The 17000-nt window shown below is 49.6% G+C and overlaps 1 protein-coding gene across 3 annotated transcripts in view; it reads left to right on the top strand.

Moving 5' to 3' along the window:
* Slc44a2 (solute carrier family 44 member 2) overlaps positions 1–4775 on the top strand; it is a 35052-nt gene extending 30277 nt beyond the window's left edge. For 2 of the 3 annotated variants that reach the window (XM_052753892.1, XM_052753890.1), the window contains exons 21-23: positions 2051–2135; positions 2581–2748; positions 3439–3553. In XM_052753892.1, the coding sequence (XP_052609852.1) occupies positions 2051–2135; positions 2581–2702 (207 nt within the window). In that variant the 3' untranslated portion in view covers positions 2703–2748; positions 3439–3553. Of the gene's footprint in view, positions 1–2050; positions 2136–2580; positions 2749–3438 lie in introns of all 3 variants that reach the window. The other variant, XM_052753899.1, reaches the window with a different exon arrangement.
* The last annotated feature ends 12225 nt before the right edge of the window (positions 4776–17000 follow it).

The following is a 17000-nucleotide window of genomic DNA, read 5'->3' on the forward strand; positions in this document are numbered from 1 at the left end:
AAACACACATAGAGCTGCAGCTGGACATACGTAGAGCTAGGACAGTGTGAAGTGGGATCTAGATATCAGACACAGCTTCCAGAGATGCCTACCTGAGGACTTGCTGGGAGAGTTGAAAGCAAAAGGTGTGTGAGCTGCTGGGCGGTGGTGGTGCACGCCTTTAGTCCCAGCACTCAGGAGGCAGAGGCAGGTGGATCTCTGTGAGTTCGAGGCCAGCCGGGTCTAAAAAGCGAGATCCAGGACAGGCACCAAAACTACACAGAGAAACCCTGGGGTGGGGGGCGGCGGCGCAGGAAAGGTGTGTGAGCTGTAAACTGACCAGCATGTGCAAAGGCACTGAGGCTGGAGAAACAAAAGAGCACTGTGGTGTGGCTGATTGGTTTGGTTTCTCCTAGCTGAGGTGTGGAAGGTGCTCCTCCAGGCCTGTTACCCAGTCCTTCAGAAGCAGAGGCAGGAGGTCAGGAGTTCAGTGTCATCCACGGCTACTTGATATTTTGAGTTCAGACTAAGATGTATGAGATAGTCTCAAAAAAAAAGAAAAAGAAAATCTATTCCAGAGAGCTAACTGGACTGGGTGTGGTGGGTGGCAAGGGGATCGTGAGTTCATGGCCAGCCTGGGCCATAGAACGGTACACACACACAAGCAAACATACCGTGTGTACATCTGTAACTCCAGTAATGTGCAGATCCCCAGAGCTCACTGGCCAAACATTCTAGCCAGTCAGTGATCACCAGTTCATCTCAAACAACCACGGGAAAGGGAAAGGTCCAGCAAGGCGGCTCAGGGACTTGCCAAACCTGAGGGCTTGAATTCCGAGCCTTGGACCACACGGTGGGTGGAGAGGATCAACCACCACGGTTTACTTCTGACCTCCACTTCTGTACTGTGGTCTGTGCACATACCATGAACTATGTGTACATTTTATATATATTATATACACACAGACACACACACATTTAAACTAAGTGGGGAGAGGGACTCCAGACACTGGCCTGGCTTTCACACACACCAACAACCAAAGAGGACTCAGCCGAGTGATTACGCCTACAATCTCAGCACTCACAAAGCTGAGGCAGCCATAGACAAGAGGCTCTGCAGAACGGGCGTTCTGCTCCTGCAAAGGACTCAACTAGCAACTGCTTTGGGCTGCCTGTGATTCCAGCTCCAGGGGATCCAGTGCCCTCTTCTGGCCTCCCCAGGCAATTGCACTCAGGTGCATGTGTGCATATATATAAAATCAAAAAAATCTTTTTCACTGGGGAAAAGCAGGAAAAGATTTACTCAGTGTAGTCACACTGACATGATAATAATTTTTTTTTTGAGACAGGGTCTCACTATGCAGCCCTGACTGGACTGGAACTCTGTGTAGGCCAAGGTGGTCTTGTGCTCACAGAAACCTGTCTGCCTCTGTTTTCCAGATGCTGGGATTAGAGGCATGCACCAGCACACCAGACAAAAATAAATGTTTTAAGGGACTGGAGAGATGCCTCCGCAGTTAAGAGTGCTTGTTGCTTTTTCAGAGGACCTGGGTTCAGTTCCCAGCATCCACATGGTGGTAGTTCACAACCATCTTTAACTCAAGTCCCAGGGGATCTGCTGACCTCTCCTGATGTTCATGGGTATCAGGCACACACATGATACACATACAAACATGCAGGCAGAACACTCACACAAAAGTCTCTTTTAAAAAAGGTAAAAAAGAGGCTGAAGAGATGACTCAGAGGTTGAGAGCACTGGCTTCTCTTCCAGAAGTCCTGAGTTCAATTCCCAGCACCCACATGGTGGCTCACAACCATCTGTAATGAGGTCTAGTGCCCTCTTCTGGTGTACAGGCACACATGCAGGCAGAACACTGTATACATAGTAAATAAATCTTTTATTTTAAAAAAAAGGTAAAAAGAATGTTTTAAAGATGAGGCAGGAGGATTGCCATGAGTGCTACAACCACCCACAGCCTCTGGGCTCATGAGAATGAGAGGTCTCTCAACCTAGGGAGAACAGAGTGGTGGGTAACTGTAGCAAGCTGTAACAATGTCTCCTCTTGAATAGACGGTGATCATTGGCTCTTATATGATCGCACATGGCTTCTTCAGCGTCTACGGCATGTGTGTGGACACATTGTTCCTCTGTTTCTGTGAGTGACCCCTTTACCTCAGCCCACCAGGGGCCCTGACTCCCTTCTCCCCACTGGACAAGGAAATCCTCCCCCACCCCATGAAAGCACCGCGGTCACCCCCGAGTTCCCCGGGGTCCTGGATGTCCCCTCTACCAGGCCCGTGCATGCCTTTCTGCTTCTCACCACGCTCCGAGCTAACTGTTCCTCCCCTCCTCCGCCCCGAGCTGGAGCTGGAGCACCCTCTCCCCTGGGTCTTCGGCTTTGAACTTTCTAGCTTGGTTGGGAATTAGAGCAGGTTCCATGGCTGCCACTAACTCTGGTCTCCACATGTCTTCCCCACCCCCCTCTCTCCCTCTCCCCATGCCTGCTGGCTTCTTCCCTGTTTTTCCTCTGCCTCCCTTTTCCACCCCCTCCTTTCCTGACCACCCCATTTCTCACCCCTGCTGGTTCCTGGGGGGCCCAGGTGAGGACCTTGAGAGGAATGACGGCTCTCAGGAGCGACCCTACTTCATGTCGCCCGAGCTGAGAGACATCCTATTGAAGGGGAGTGCGCAGGCGGGCAAGCAGGAGGAAGTTGAGGAGTAGAGAGTGAGGGAGACTGGCCAGCCGCCAGGGGGCCTCTGGAGACCGGGTTTGTGCATGTGATGGGCTTCCTTGGCTGGGAATGTGGGGCGCCTGCCTGTAGTCATTGCCTACCCCTCCCTCTCTTTTCCACGAGGAGGCAGTCTACCTCCCACTGAGCCACACCCCAGCCCTCACTGGGGGGTTCTAGGCAGGGGCTCTACCACTGAGCCACACCCCTAAACCCTCACTGGGGGGGTTCTAGGCAAGTGCTCTACCACTGAGCCACACCCCAGCCCCTCACTGGGGGATTCAAGGCAGGGGCTCTACCACTGAGCCACACCCCTAGCCCCTCACTGGGGGATTCAAGGCAGGGGCTCTACCACTGAGCCACGCCCCTAGCCCCTCACTGGGGGATTCAAGGCAGGGGCTCTACCACTGAGCCACACCCCTAGCCCCTCACTGGGGGATTCAAGGCAGGGGCTCTACCCCCAACTGTGCCTCTAGCCTTGTTTACTTTTTATCTGGGGACAGTGTCTCATTCTGTTCCCAGGCTGGTCTTGGACTTACTGTAAAAGCAGGCCTTGAGCCTGAAGTTGTCTTAGCCTCTTAAACACCTTGGGTGCCACACCCTGCTCTTCTGTGTCGCTTTCTAACCCTGAGGCTTCTCTGTAGCCCTCTGCTCCCTTCCCTGTTCCCCATGCCCACCCCTGACTGTGGACTCCCTCTCATGGCGCCTGCTCTGGGGCTCTGTCCACAGTGGAGGACCTGGAGAGAAACGACGGTTCCGCTGAGAGGCCCTACTTCATGTCTTCCACTCTCAAGAAACTCTTGAATAAAACCAACAGGAAGGTAGCAGAATCCTAAAGACATCTGCCTCTTGGCTCTCTCAGGAAGCTGTGATCCGGTGCTTGCTAAGCGGCTGGGTCAGAGTCCCAGCTCATCGGACTTGCCTGAAGTCACATCACTGCCTCTCTGCTACCCTCCCTGAGTTCTCATTTCCAAGGACCTAGAGGATTTGGGACATCTCTTTCCTATGCCCAAGGGCACTTGGGAGTTTTCAGTGGAGCCCTGGGAGGTGGGACAGAAGGATCCCTCCAGCCCTCGCTGGCTCAGATGGTATAACATAGTAAAGTAACTTGAAGTCGAGGGTGGGAGATGGCCCCAGGATGTCTGCAGCAAGCTTCTTTGTACTTCCGGTGCCCCTTCCAGCCGAGAGGGAAAGACTGGATGAAAGAGCCCCTGCAAGTGGGCTCAGTGAACCCCAGCTCTAAGCCCTGCCTGCCCCCGCTGGGACAGAGCTGGATCTCCGTGGCGGCTGATTCAGCCCAAGGGCCAACAAATGCATTTCTCATTCTTACTACTTTTTAATCTAGACGTGCAGTAAGGGGTCTATCTGCTTTTAGTCCATCAGGCTCCACAGCTGGATGGAGCCACCGAGTGCCTTCATTTGTAACCCCACCTCCAGCCTGGGGGCGGCTGGGGTCACAGGAAGGAGGAGTGCACACCCAGAACTGAAGGAATCTTCCTGATGAAGAGACAGTATGGGGGAGGAGGACCTGCTGCAGGGAGCCAGAGTGACGGTTGGAGGTGGTTGTGGGGAACAGGCCTCTGTGGTTAGGGCCTCCATTAAGTGGCTAATGGCTTCTTAATGGAGACCTGAGGCTCCCGGTCCAAGCTGGAGAATGAATGAAGAAGGGCCTGTGCTCCCGGGCAGTAATCCACACTGCTGTCTTTGTAAGAGGAACGAAGCTCAAGGTCACCCAGGGATGGGGTGGGTGTGTTGTGTGTTCCGAGCTGACTGGGCCCACTTTGTGCTTCCACCTGACACTAGAATCTTTTTGCCAAACTTCTTGAACTTGGGAGCCAGGTGACTGACCCTCCACTTTACTTCTCAAGCTCAGACCTTCCCCTCACCCCTACTTTGCCTGTGAGTGAGATGCCAGACTCTTGGAAACAGAGCCCAGCCTGGGGTCCCTCAGTTTCCTGTGCCTGCCTTGTGTGTGCCATCCCACTCAACCTTCTCCTGTGTGCCCAGCCCTGTGCTTACATAACTGCATTCCAGCCATTTAATAAAGTGCCTCTTGTACACATCCAGACCTGGTGTGTTTGTAGTGGGAATGTGGGAAGCTGCTGAGAGCGAGGGCATCCGGTGCGCTGGGCATCTCTGAGCTAGGGCAGTTTGCTCAGGGAAGAGGAGGGACCAGAACCCAGCCCTGATCTCACCTCCAAAGCCGCCTCTGCAGCTTCTGTAAGGACTCCGGTAGGTCCCTAATGAACAAAAGGTTCTGATTAGGACCTGAGCAGAGGAGGGTAGAAAGAGCCACTTGCTTCCCGCCTCCTCCTCCCTCCCTGGACACAGTCACCTTGCCCTGTACCTGGGCTCTCAATTGAGGAGAGCTGCTTTTATTTTTTAATTTATGTGTGTGTCTGTGAATGTATTCCATGTGAATGCAGTTGCTCATGGAGGCCAGAAGAGGGTGTTGGAGCCCTTGGTGCTGGACTTAACCGTGGTCAAGAGCCACATGTGGGTGCTCCTCTGCAAGAGCAGGATGTATTCATTGTTTATTTTTTTGTCTGCATTTGGGTGTTTTGTCTGCACGATGTGTGTGCCTCCTTGGTCTTGGAGACCAGAAGAGGGTTGTGGGTCCTCTGGAATTATAGACAGTTGTGAGCCCTAAAAAAATGTTTGTTTTTTTGTTTGTTTGTTTCTAAAGCTGCAAGCTGAGAGAGGTGTGGGAGCTGGAGTGGTGGCTCAGCTGTTAAGAGTACTGGCTGCTCTTCAAAAGGACCTGGGTTCGATGCCCGCTATCCAAATGGATATCCAAATGGACACATGTAAAATAGTTAAACAAAGCCGGGCGGCGGCGGGTGGTGGCGCACGCCTTTAATCCCAGCACTCGGGAGGCAGAGCCAGGCGGATCTCTGTGAGTTCGAGGCCAGCCTGGGCTACCAAGTGAGTTCCACTAAGGCGCAAAGCTACACAGAGAAACCCTGTCTCGAAAAACCAAAAAAAATAGTTAAACAAGCAAACAAAACCCCCAAAACAAAAAAAACAAAAAAAAAAACTACAGGGCTGGAGACATGGCTGGGGGTTATGGGTGTATTCCGCTCTCACAGAGGACCTGGTTTGGTTCCCAGCATCCTCAACAGGTAACTCACAACCTCCTGTAACTTTAGCTCCAGGGAATGTGACACCCACTGGTTTTTGTGAACACAGGCACATATCCACACGCAGATCCAAACACAAGTAATTTTAAGAAATACTATTTTAAATTTGAAAAATCTATGTGTTTGGGTGTCTCCATGTGATGTCTGTGTAGCAAGTACATAGTTGTTGCCTGCAGGGGCCAGAAAAGGGCATCATATCCCCTGGGACTGGAGTTACAGATGGCTGTGAGCCACCATGTGGGTGCTTGGAATTAAACCACATCCTCTGGAAGAACAGCCAGTGCTCTTAACCAATGAGCCATCTCTCCAGCACCTTACATTTATTTACATTTATTATATGTGTGTGGGGGGGTTTTGTGTGTGTGTGTGTGTGTGTGTATATATATATATATATATATATTTGGTTTTTCCAGACAGGGTTTCAGCCCTGGCTGTTCTAGAATCACTCCGTAGACCAGGCTGGCCTCAAACTCACAGAGATCCACCTGCCTCTGCCTCTTGAGTGCTGAAATTAAAGGAGTGCGCCATACTACCTGACTACATTTATTCTTTTAGTGTGTGAATGCGCCAGTGTGTGTGTGTGCGTGTGCGTGTGCGTGTGTGTGTGTGTGCGCGCGCGTGTGTGTCCTCAGGTTCAGCAGCAAATCCTTCAGCCACTAAGCCAGCTTTGCTTCAGCGCGGCTATCTTTGGGTCAGTCTGGCTGCCAGACTGCAGGAATACTGCTGCCCCCTGGTGTCTGCTTTTGTTACTACTTCTAGCCAATTGTTCGCTCCTGGAAAATCTTATCAACTGCTGCCATGAGCTGTCTCTGTTCTCCTTTTCTTTTCTGTTTTTTCTTTTTTTCTTTTTCGTTTGTTTGTTTGTTTTTCGAGACAGGGTTTCTTTGTGTAGCTTTGCGCCTTTCCTGGAACTCACTTTGTAGACCAGGCTGGCCTCAAACTCACAGAGATCCGCCTGGCTCTGCCTCCCGAGTGCTGGGATTAAAGGCGTGCCCCACCACCGCTGGGCTGTGTCTCCTTTTCAGTACAGAGTATTGTGTTGAACAGGACCTTTGCACATGCCAAGCAAATGTCTTACCACTCAGCCATATATCTAGCCCCATCTTTTTTTTGGGGGGGTGGGGGGGGTGGACAGTGTCTCATGTAGCCCAGGATGGCTTCTGATTCAATATGTAGCTGAAGACAACCTTGAACTTCTGACTCTCCTGCTTCTGTTATTCCAGCAGTGGGATAGCAGGCCTGAGACACCACGCTGCATTTACATGATGCTGGCATTAAAACCAGGGCTCGGTGTATGCTGGGTCCGTCCTCTACCAACTGAGCACATCACCAGCCCTCCTTTCTGAATATTTCTTTAATTTAAAATTTACCATCACTCCAGCCCACCCCCCCCCCCATTTTAAAAACATTTTTGAGACAGGGTCTCACTCTGTAGACCAGGCTGGCCTCAAACTCACAGAGACCCACCTGCCTCTGCCTCCCGAGTGCTGGGATTAAAGGTGTGTACCAATACTCCCAGCCCTTAATCATTTTTGGAAATGGGGTCTACCTTTTTAGCCCAAGGTGGCCTGAAACTTACTAAGTAGGCCAGGCTGGCCTCGAACTTACAATCCTAGTTCAGGCCCCCTAGAAGATGATTGCGGGCACATTCCATCACTCTGGCTTTAGACACAGTTTTTAAGAATGGCTGTGGGGGCTGACGAGAGGGCTCAGGGCTGAGTGCTCGCTGCTCCGCTGCTCTTGTAGAGCAGCCAGGTTTGGGTCTCCGCACCCACATGGTGGCTCACAACCACCAGTAACTCCAGCTGCAGGCCATCTGATGTCTTCTTCCATGTTCCTCTGGAACCCCGCAGGCACACGGTGCACATACATACATTCAGGCAAAACACCCATACGTACAAAAATAAAATATAATTGTTATGCGCAGGTCGCAGGGACTCCCAAAAACCACCACGGAGACCGAATCCTGCATGTAAAAGCAAAGAACCTTTATTTTTTAAGCTCCGGGGCTTGGTCTCTCTGTCTGTCCAACACAGCACTGAGAGCAGAGAGCCCTGAACAGACCAGAGCCCAGGTGGGGTGGGGTTTTTATTGTAGCAGAGGTTGGGGTAAGGGGATTTCCAGGGTTCAGGACCCTCTTTGGCTGACATTTGTCTAGGGTACAGGGAATGTTTGGAATGTCAGGTATTTCCTCTTAGATTCAGGCCCCACTGATGAGGTCAGCTTATGGCTCTTCCTGGGTCCAGGTGTTGCCTGCCAGAAGCTGTGTCTGGGCCTCTAAGCCTGTCATGGCAGCTGTGTGGTCAAGCTGTTTTGGGGCCCCCCACATCTGCCTTCCACAAATATGTGAGCAAAGGAGACGAGACAGTAGCAGTCCTGGCCCTGGGTTTGAGTCCATCTTAAGTACTGAAAAAAAAAATAGAGTAAGGTCATTAGGTCACTAGCCATTATTTAATGGTGAGGAGATGATGGGAGTCTTGGGAGGAAAGCTCCAGTAATCATCTAGCTGTCTGGGAAACAAGGATGGCTTGGAAGAAGGAATGCTAGAATGATTGTATGCCTGTGTGTTCCCCCAGTTCCTTTAAAAGCAGTCTGTCCGCCGGGCGGTGGTGGCGCACGCCTTTAATCCCAGCACTCGGGAGGCAGAGCCAGGCGGATCTCTGTGAGTTCGAGGCCAGCCTGGGCTACCAAGTGAGTTCCACGAAAGTCGCAAAGCTACACAGAGAAACCCTGTCTCGAAAAACCAAAAAAAAAAAAAAAAAAAAAAAAGCAGTCTGTCCATGAGGGTCGGCTGGGTGTGATGCTGAGGGGCAGTGGTGAGACTCGAAGAGCCATCTACTGAGATGGAGATCCCAAGGGGCCTGCTCTCCAGCTCCTTTTCTCAGTGATGGGGATGGAAGCCAAGAGCTCCATTACGTTAACCATTTTGGCATTTGTGACTCTGGTGCAGAAAGAAACTTCAGAACTATTTGGTTTATGATGAATTGGAGAATTTTATCAAAGTGTTTTTATTTTTATTTATTTTTAAATTTATTTTTCTAGACAGGGTTTTCTGTGTAGCTCCGACTGTACTGGAACTCACTCTATAGACCAGGCTGGACTTGAGATCTGCCTGCCTCTACCTCTGCCTCCTGAGTTCTGGGATTAATTTTTAATTTTGTGAGTTTCTTTTCTTTTCTTTTCTCTTTTAGTTTCATTTATGTGTGTGAGTCTTTGCCTGTGTTTTGGGAATCTTTCTGGTTTTGTTTTTGTTTTTTTTGTATTTTGGTTTTTCGAGACAGCGTTTCTCTGTGTAGTTTTGGTGCCTGTCCTGGATCTCGCTTTGTAGACCAGGCTGGGCTTGAACTCACGGAGATCCACCTGGCTCTGCCTCCCAAGTGCTGGGATTAAAGGCGTGCGCTGCTGCTGCTGCTGCTGCTGCTGCTGCCGCCGCCGCCACCGCCGCCGCCGCCACCCGGCTTGGGAATCTTTCTGGAATAAGCACTCTGACTCCAATGGGAATGGAGGACAGATGTCATGGGTGGGCCAAAGCCAGGATGCTCCTGAAAGGCCTAGGTCCTGAGCCCAGTCTGTGTTCTCATTTTATTCTCTGAAACCACAGGTAGGGGTGGGCAAGCAAGTGGCATTTTATAAAAGCCTGCTTGGCAGGCAGCAGGTTGGCAAGGGCAAAGACCCATTGTTTCAGTTATTCCCAGGTCATTCTGTCCAGGTAGCAAGTGAAGTCTGCTGGAATCCAGCTCCAGCAGGGTTCAAGTCCCAAAGAGGAGGTGTGGAGTCAGCAAGGGAAGGAGGCAAGGGACATGATCTGAAGTTGATCAGGATGGCTGCCTGCTTATTGAAAAATTATATTCTATAATTCTATAATTGCACAAGAGTTTAGCGACAGGCAAGATTTAATGTTTTATAGCATTTTTCCTGAGACAAAAGCAGTAAGTTCAGCAAGTATCTATATGCCTATTGTTTTCTAAGGTTCAGTAACTCCACCAGGCATCCTTTACATCAATGGAAGGGTCACAAGTTCCTCCTGCCAGAGAGATAAGGAGAATGGCTGCTTTTATCAAGCAGGAACTCTCTTCAATTCCCGAGGGAATGGAAGCCCTTATCCAAATGCCTGACCTTGGGAAAAGGATTTCTTCTGGGGACCAGACACTCCAGTACGATTTAAGAGCAATTTTCATTCCTCAAGAGGCATGATGCCGGGTTTGTGCCCTGTAGGATCATAAGCACTGAGCTGTTTCCTAATTTTTTGTGTGTGTGTGTGGTTTTTCGAGACAGGGTTTCTCTGTAGCTTTGGAGTCTGTCCTGGACTAGCTCTGTAGACCAGGCTGGCCTCGAACTCACAGAGATCCACCTGACTCTGCCTCCCGAGTGCTGGGATTAAGGCGTGCGCCGCCGCCGCCGCCGCCGCCGCCGCCGCCGCCGCCGCCGCCGCCGCCGCCGCCGCCACCACTACCTGGCGCTGTTTCCTAATTTTGTTCCTTTGTGTCTTAGTCTTACTAAATGGGCCTGTTCCACTCAAACGCTCCCAAAAGAGAAGGTCCTGATGTCTTACTCTTTTTCCATTATATGACACCATTTCGATTCCTCTACACTTGTTAACTGAACTTTATGGCCTTTAATGGCCTCAGGCTCTGCATCTGGATTGCAGGCGTTTCACCCTTGGGGTCTGGTGTGTCCAGTTAGTCAATCTCTAACTTTCCTGTTCTTGGTGTAATCAGGAAGGCACAGTGGGGTTGCTCTGTGCCAAGTCATCACACTGTATGGTTCCACGGTAGTGGGGACTTTTTCCAAAGAATTGTTTCATGTAAACAGGCTGCCATTTTATACATTTTCATCCTTCAAAGCCCACACAAAATTTCCCAAAGGAAAAGGCATAAGAGAACTCCCATAGCACATAGTGAGAATCATTAAAAATGAAAGCAAGAAGAGAGGGAGGAGGGATTGCATGAGCAGAGGTGCTCAAGAGCATGACAAGGAACCCACAGACAGCTGACCTGAGCTAGTGGGAGCTCGAAGACTCCGGAACCGACAGCTCGGGAGCCTGCATGGGACCGAACTAGGCCCTCGACCGTGGGTGACAGTTGTGTAGCCTGGTCTTGTTTGTGGGGCCCCGAGCAGTGGGATCAGGAGCTGGTGCATGAGCTGTCTTTTTGGAACCATGCTGGGATGCCTCAACCAGACTTGATGCAGGGGAAGGAGCTTGGTCCTGCCTCAACGTGATATGCCATGCTTTATTGACTCCCATGGGAGGCCTGCCCCTTGCTGAAGGAGGAGGAGTGGATGGGGGCAGCAAGATGGGACCTAAAGAAGGGAATGGGAGCCGGGTGGTGGTGGCGCATGCTTGTAATCCCAGCACTTGAGAGGCAGAGGCAGGCAGATCTCTGTGAGTTCGAGGCCAGCCTGGGCTCCAAGCTCCAAAGCTACAGAGAAACCCTGTCTCGAAAAACCAAAAAAAAAAAAAAAAAAGAAGAAGGGAATGGGAAAAGAGGAGGGAGGAGAAACTGTGGTCGTATGCAAAATGAAAAAAAATTAATAAAAAATGCTTGATATAAAAAAAGGCAGTTCAGTTATTAACCTTTAAAAAAAGAAAGTAGCCGGGCAGTGGCGGCACACGCCTTTAATCCCAGCACTCGGGAGGCAGAGGCAGGCGGATCTCTGTGAGTTCGAGGCCAGCCTGGTCTACAGCGCGAGATCCAGGAAAGGCGCAAAGCTACACAGAGAAACCCTGTCTCAAAAAACCAAAAAAAAAAAAAAAAAAAAGAAAGAAAGTAAAAGCGTGCTGGAGAATTGTGATCTGCAATGCTAAAATGCTGGAACTTTGTCCAGCAGCACAAGTTGCCATACGGTCCATGCCAGAAGTCATACTTGGCAAATAGGCAGTAGAAGTAGTTGTCGGGGTGCATCGTGCAGCGCAGGTCAGTTGAAGAAAGAAGGCACTCCAAGATAAACTTTTTTTGTTTTTGATTTTTCTAGACAGGGTTTCTCTGTGTAGCTTTGTGCCTTTCCTGGAACTCACTCTGTACACCAGGCTGGCCTCGAACTCAGAGATCCGCCTGCCTCTGCCTCCCGAGTGCTGGGATTAAAGGCATGCGCCACCACCGCCCGGCCCAAGATGAAATTTTTTTTTTTTTTAAGATTTTTTTTTATTTTTCTTTCTAATTTACTTTTTTTTTTTTTTTTTTTTTTTTTTTTTTTGGTTTTTCGAGACAGGGTTTCTCTGTGTAGCTTTGCGCCTTTCCTGGAACTCACTTGGTAGCCCAGGCTGGCCTCGAACTCACGGAGATCTGCCTGGCTCTGCCTCCCGAGTGCTGGGATTAAAGGCGTGCGCCACCACCGCCCGGCCCAAGATGAAATTTTAAGGCCCATGTGGCAGCAGAAAGGTCCAGCTTCTGCTGATGGACTGAACCCCAAACAGCCGTACAAAGGCGTATTTATTGAAAGTTACACAAAATATTTCCTCATACCAAGGGCCCTAATCTAATTTATATGTCTTACTAAAGGAGAGCATCACAAGCCCACAGGACTCTAGTCCTTTATGGTGTGTTGTTTGCAATACACAATAATACAAGAGCCTCAGGTCTGCCTGAGTTGTCTTGTGACCAAAGTCATGGCATGGCTGCAAAGCCCCTTCAGCAAAACAATCACTCTTTTTCACGAGGATTCTTCAAGGTCAAAATACTTTTAAAAAACAGCTATTCATTCTAATATCTACCCCGGATACAAGGACTCTGTTAAATTCCTACGACAAGCAGTGCTTAAGTAAATCATTAAATAAATCCATAAATCAGCATCTAATGATTTATTTTCTGCCTTGTTCTATTGTATTCCCCCCACTTCACCGTCACAGCACCTCATGAACCTATTCTGAAGGAATATGTTAGCACTCCTGGAGTATCATCTGCATTCTATTCCACTGGCTGCCTTTTGTACCTCTATCATTAATTCTTTTAAATAACTTTGGGCATTTTTCTCATACTATTCCTGACTGGTTTGCATAAAAACAGCATTTCTCATTAAAAACCATGGATACGCCTCCCTTTCCAGTGGTAATAAGTCTAATCCTCTATGGTTTTGTAGGCTGAAGTTTCCTGTCCTGACTGCCTGCTCCCAAATAACTGACTCATAGACTTAATGTAAATGATCAGCCAATAGCTCCGGCTTGTTACTAACTAGCTCTTACAACTTAACCCATTTCTATTCATCTATGTGCTGCCCAGGTTCATGGCTTTTACTTCTACCCCATTTGTGTGTCCAATTGTTCTCCATCCGGCTGGTGACTCCTCTGACTCTGCCCTTCCTCATTCCATCATTCTGTTCGACTTTCCCACCTAACTTTATCCTGTTCAGCTATTGGCTAGTCAGCATATTTATTAAACCAATCATAGTGACATATATTCACAGCGTACAGAAGGATTATTCCACAGCAGGTTTTGGAAGACCATTTCTGTCAATGACTTCATCTGATTCTGAAGAATAACTATGCTTTCCTGAATAAGAGTTAAACAAAAGTTTTTCCTGATCTGGGTAGAGAACTGGCTACGTTGGATTTGTTGGACGCCAACTGCAGGAGCATTGGTGCCATGGACCCTGTCAAGGCCATTCCTAGCTGGACTGGTAAAAGTACAGGAACTTTCTTTTCTGTTTTTTTTGTTGTTGTTGTTGTTTTTTTTTTTTTTTTTTCGAGACAGGGTTTCTCTGTGTAGCTTTGCGCCTGTTCTGGAACTCACTTGGTAGCCCAGGCTGGCCTCGAACTCACAGAGATCCGCCTGGCTCTGCCTCCCGAGTGCTGGGATTAAAGGCATACGCCACCACCGCCCGGCTTTCTTTTTTGGTTTTTTGAGACAAGGTTTCACTGCGTAGCCCTGGAGAATTTTCTTACCTCTTGGAGTCAAGAGGTAAGAAAGCATATCTAAGTCAGGGGCCAAGAGTCTGGTCTGCATCTGTCTCCTAGGGAGCAGGTGTCCATGTCAAGGGCCAAGAGTCCAGTCTGCATCTGTCTCCCAGGGAGCAGGTGTCCTTGTCTTAGACCAAGAGTGTAGTCTGCATCTGTCTTCCAGGGAGCAGGTGTCCATATTATTTTTTCCAGGTTTTCCCCTCTAAGGCCCTTTGTGGCCTTAACTCCTTGACCCTCTGCAGAAGCTCCCTTACAGGCCCCTTTCATGGTGAAGTTCACATGTGACCAGTATTTAAGATAGTTCCCCCCACAATTGTTCTTTTGTCCTCTGGCCACTCACCCCGCAGGCTGTCACTAGCTGGGGCCATCTTCAAAAGCTGTGCTGGTGTGGGCAGTTCCACCCATCACAGCATGATGACATCCTAGGGGAGCTGTGGCTGGCCTATCCCCATCAACACCACCGGAAGGGGACGACAGAACCCCTGTGGGGGCAGTTGCTTATATTGGTGGGTTTCTAGGAATTGGAGTTGTCCTGGGACAAAGTTGCTCTCCAGACTACTTCATGTGACAAAATCTGAGAGGCTGATGAGGACTGCCTGGACTTGCATCTGGAGGACCAGGAGGGACATCAGGAGTCAGAGTAGGAGGTGAGCGGACATCCCCATTCTGAGGTCATTTTGAGATGGTCAGTTCAGATGCTAATCTTGGCCGGCTCTCCTGGCCCACCCCTGGCTTGAGTTCACAGCAACCTTGGCTTGGGTGTGGTGCACCCACAGCTTGATCCCAGCAACATTAAGAGCTGAGGGAGTGGGCAAATTTCGTATAGTGTCATCCAAATCTTTCGAGAACTCTAGAGGTGGGTGTGCCCACACTCTTGGAGGTCCCCTGAGTCCTTTGGGTAGTGCATAGAGGTGGGGGCCAAACACAGTCTCAAAAACGTACCCTAAATAATACAAGTGACGGATTTCTGGCCAAGGGAGACCTGTTTCTTGGCACTGTTGGGCTGGCGCTGTTTGTTTGTTTTTTGTTTTGGTTTTTCAAGACAAGGTTTCTCTGTGTAGCCCTGGCTGTCCTCAAACTCACTACATAGACCAGACTGTCCTAGAACTCACAGAGATCCTCCTGCCTCTGATTCCTGAGCACTGGGATTAAAGGTGTGTGCCACCACCATCTATCTGGCTCAATGTTGTTGTTGTTTTTGGTTTTTTGAGACAGGGTTTCTCTGCATAGCTTTGCGCCTTTCCTGGAACTTACTATGTAGCCCAGGCTGGCCTCGAACTCACAGAGATCCACCTGCCTCTGCCTCCCAAGTACTAGGATTAAAGGCATGAGCCACCACCACCACTCGACCGCTCAGTGCTGTTTTCTAAAGTCTTTTTTTTGTTTTGTTTTGTTTTGTTTTGTTTTTTCGAGACAGGGTTTCTCTGTGTAGCTTTGCGCCTTTCCTGGAACTCGCTTTGGAGACCAGGCTGGCCTCGAACTCACAGAGATCCGCCTGGCTCTGCCTCCCGAGTGCTGGGATTAAGGCATGCGCCACCACTGCCCGGCTTAAAGTCTTATTTATTCTCTCAACTTGGCATGAAGATGAAAGGTAGATACCATGTGTACAGGTTCCAAGTTAATCCTCTGTGTGGGTAGCAAAGGCTTCTACCTCTAAAAAGTGCACATCACAACCAGCAAGCATTGGTACTCTCTGCTAACGGAATGTCAGTCAAGTCCACTTCTAGATATTCACATAGGTAGGACACCTGGTTTGTGTCAGCAGGGGGCCTTGGGTCTCTGCTTGGGATTGTTCCCAAGCACACTGCAGACATGTGTTGCTAGCTTGTTAGGCCAGTGTTGGCAACCTCAGGACCACCAAGTGTCTTTGTAACACTTCTTGTTGGGAAGCTTTTCCAGATGAGTTGTTTCATGAGCTTGCCAGACTAGGTGGGGGGCAATCTTCTCTGGAATTACTCGTTTTCTGTCTGTGGTCATCAGCCAGCCCTCCTGGTTTTCAGCAGCCACTTCGTGGGTTGCTCTTTTTCTTTCTTTTGGCTTCTATGAGGGAGCTCTGGGAGCAGCAGGAGTATAAACATACTTTCTGGGGAGGGGGTAATGGAGGGGACTGCAGGGTTGTATGTTCACGGACTAGACCTTGGCTCTTTGTGTGTGCCTGGGTCAGGGTGTGTGTGTGTGTGTGTGTGTGTGTGTGTGTGTGTGTGTGTGTGTGTGTGTGTGTGTGTGTGTGAGACAGGCAGCTTCTAGGAGCTTGAGGGTTTGGTCTCTGTTTTAATTTTGTTGCTCCCGGAGGTAAGCAGCTCCCTTTCTCCATAGGTAGCTGCTTTGAGTCTCTTGGTGTCAGGACCTATCCCGTTTTGTGGGCATCAGTTCCCAGCAGTAAAAAGTTCCCTTTCCAAATTGGGAAGCAGATCATCCTTTCAGTTTGGCCATAAGAAGAAAATCTCTTATAGTTTCTCTGCAATCACGGAGGGGTTCTCCCTTCTCTTCAGGCAAGCGTGTGACTGAATTTAAGTCCTAGAAATGTTGCCATGTCTTCTTGGATGAGTGGAGAGCCTGGCATTTCCCTCAGTGCCAGGGTGGATGCTACTGAGCGGACAGCATCAGGAGGTCTGCGACTGCTGTGGTGCTTACCTGTGGTGCTGACAACTGGAGCTTGCAGGGAGGCAACACTGTGGGTCGAATCATCCCCTTGGCCACTGGAAGGGGACCCCAGAATCCTGTTGGGGTGTACTCTTTCCAGTTCCAAAGACTTTCAGTGTGCTGAGAGATGCAGAGCATCAGTTTCTTTTGACCAATTTGGTCTGGTAAAGATCTCGCTGGGGTCTCTAGGAATGTTGTAGGAATCTTTCTGGAATCAGTACTCCAAAACCAATGAGAGTGGAAGAGAGGAGACATCATCGGTGGACTAAAGTCAGGATGTTCCTGAAAGGCTTCAGTGCTGGGGCCAGTTTGCATTCTCATTTTATATTTTAAAAACCACAAGGTGGGGCAGGGAGACAGAGAAAGCTATGCGGCAGCAGGTTGTTAAGGGCAACAAGCTATTGTTCCAGCCCTTTCTCCAGGCCACTCTGTTCCGGCTGGTGTGTGAAGTCATGTTTGGCAAATAGGCAGTGCAAGTGGTGCTCTGAGAAAATCACCGAGTAAGTCAACGAACCAGTGTTTAATATTTGGTCTTTTCTGCTTGATTCTACTTCACCTGCAAGTGTGTATGTGTACCAGGTGCATGCCTGGTGCCTGAGGTCAGAAGACGGTGT

The sequence above is a fragment of the Peromyscus californicus genome, unplaced genomic scaffold (genome assembly GCF_007827085.1).
Source record: "Peromyscus californicus insignis strain IS unplaced genomic scaffold, ASM782708v3 Scaffold_11__1_contigs__length_118956290, whole genome shotgun sequence".
Taxonomy (NCBI): Eukaryota; Metazoa; Chordata; class Mammalia; order Rodentia; family Cricetidae; genus Peromyscus; species Peromyscus californicus.